At 53.7% G+C, this 1,215-nt stretch overlaps 1 protein-coding gene across 1 annotated transcript in view; it reads right to left on the reverse strand.

Moving 5' to 3' along the window:
* Positions 1 to 1,077: 1,077 nt before the first annotated feature.
* The window catches only part of LOC107300958 (probable ATP-dependent RNA helicase DHX40), a gene marked incomplete at its 3' end in the record, with an annotated part of 24,137 nt that continues 23,999 nt past the window's right edge, over positions 1,078 to 1,215 (reverse strand). The window contains exon 10 of the mRNA XM_029287068.1: positions 1,078 to 1,200. Coding sequence (XP_029142901.1) covers positions 1,078 to 1,200 — 123 coding nt within the window. The remainder of the gene's footprint in view (positions 1,201 to 1,215) is intronic.

Consider the following 1,215-nt stretch of genomic DNA (forward strand, 5'->3'; position numbering starts at 1 on the left):
CCCTTTTATAACTTGTGGATTTCAACTCCCAGAATTCCTCGGCCAGGCACGCTGAGGAATTCTGGGAGTTGAAGTCCACAAGTCATAAAAGGGCCAAGTTTGAAGACCCCTGCTCAACAGGAACAGAAACACTCTGTGCAGAATAAAAGAAGGCTGTGTTCCCCATTGGTGTCCCCAATTAACCCCCCTAAACCAAGAGCAGCGGAGATGCCAGTCTTAAGAACGGCTTCATTCTAGATCTCTGCTTTCCAGGAAGCTTCATTCTAGACCTCTGCTTTCCCAGAAGCTTCATTCTAGACCAGACATGTCAAACAAAAGGCCCGGGGGCCGGATGCGGCCCGCGAAGTGGTTTCATGTGGCCCGCGAAGCCATCCTGGAAACAGTGAGGGAACGGCCCCCGCTGCCTTGGCCCTGGCCCAGGCCGGCCGAGAGCCAATGTACAATTTTGTGGTGGTTATCTATGCTGAAATGCATTCAGTCTTAGCTCCACAAGGCCGTCTAGAAACAGCGAGGAACCAACCCTGCCGCGTCGGCCCCACCCCCTGGGTGCATGCTGGGGAGGTGTCACCCTTTGTGAGGAATGAATAAATGGATCATTGCCTGGAAGTGGCCAGCAAATGGCCCTCGCCTACTTCACATATCCGGCTTGATGGGGAGGGGTTTTGGCAGGCAGCGGGGAATTCTCACATGCCCACCCAATAGGCCACACCCACTCCATCCATGCCCACCCAGTAGGCCACACCCACCCTGGCCATACTCACCCGGCCCCCCAAGGGCAACCGCAATGCTGATGCGACCCTCAATGAAATTGTGTTTGACACCCCTGTTCTAGACCTCTGCTTTCCCGGAAGCTTCATTCTACATCTCTGCTTTCCCGGAAGCTTCATTCTACATCTCTGTTTTCCAGGAAGCCAGGTACTAGATCTCTGCTCCCCTAGAAGTCTGGTTTCATGACTACCTCTTCCCACAGAACATATGCGAGTGTAGACTAATCAGATTCCAACCATACCACACCGTAGTAAAATGTGGGTCTTGACAGGGTAATGACCAGCCACTGCCACCATCCCCCAATCCCACCTGTTCTCACCTGGATGAATGAAGACCTTCTCCACAGACAGCATGGCTGCAATGGGGAGCAGCAAGTCATCACAGCCCAGAGAGGCAGCCTTGAGGACGGCACAGGACAAGTTAGGAGGCAGAGGCAGCCAAACCATG

Source organism: Protobothrops mucrosquamatus, unplaced genomic scaffold, assembly GCF_001527695.2.
Source record: "Protobothrops mucrosquamatus isolate PMUCROS unplaced genomic scaffold, P.Mucros_1.0 scaffold9318, whole genome shotgun sequence".
Lineage (NCBI taxonomy): Eukaryota > Metazoa > Chordata > Lepidosauria > Squamata > Viperidae > Protobothrops > Protobothrops mucrosquamatus.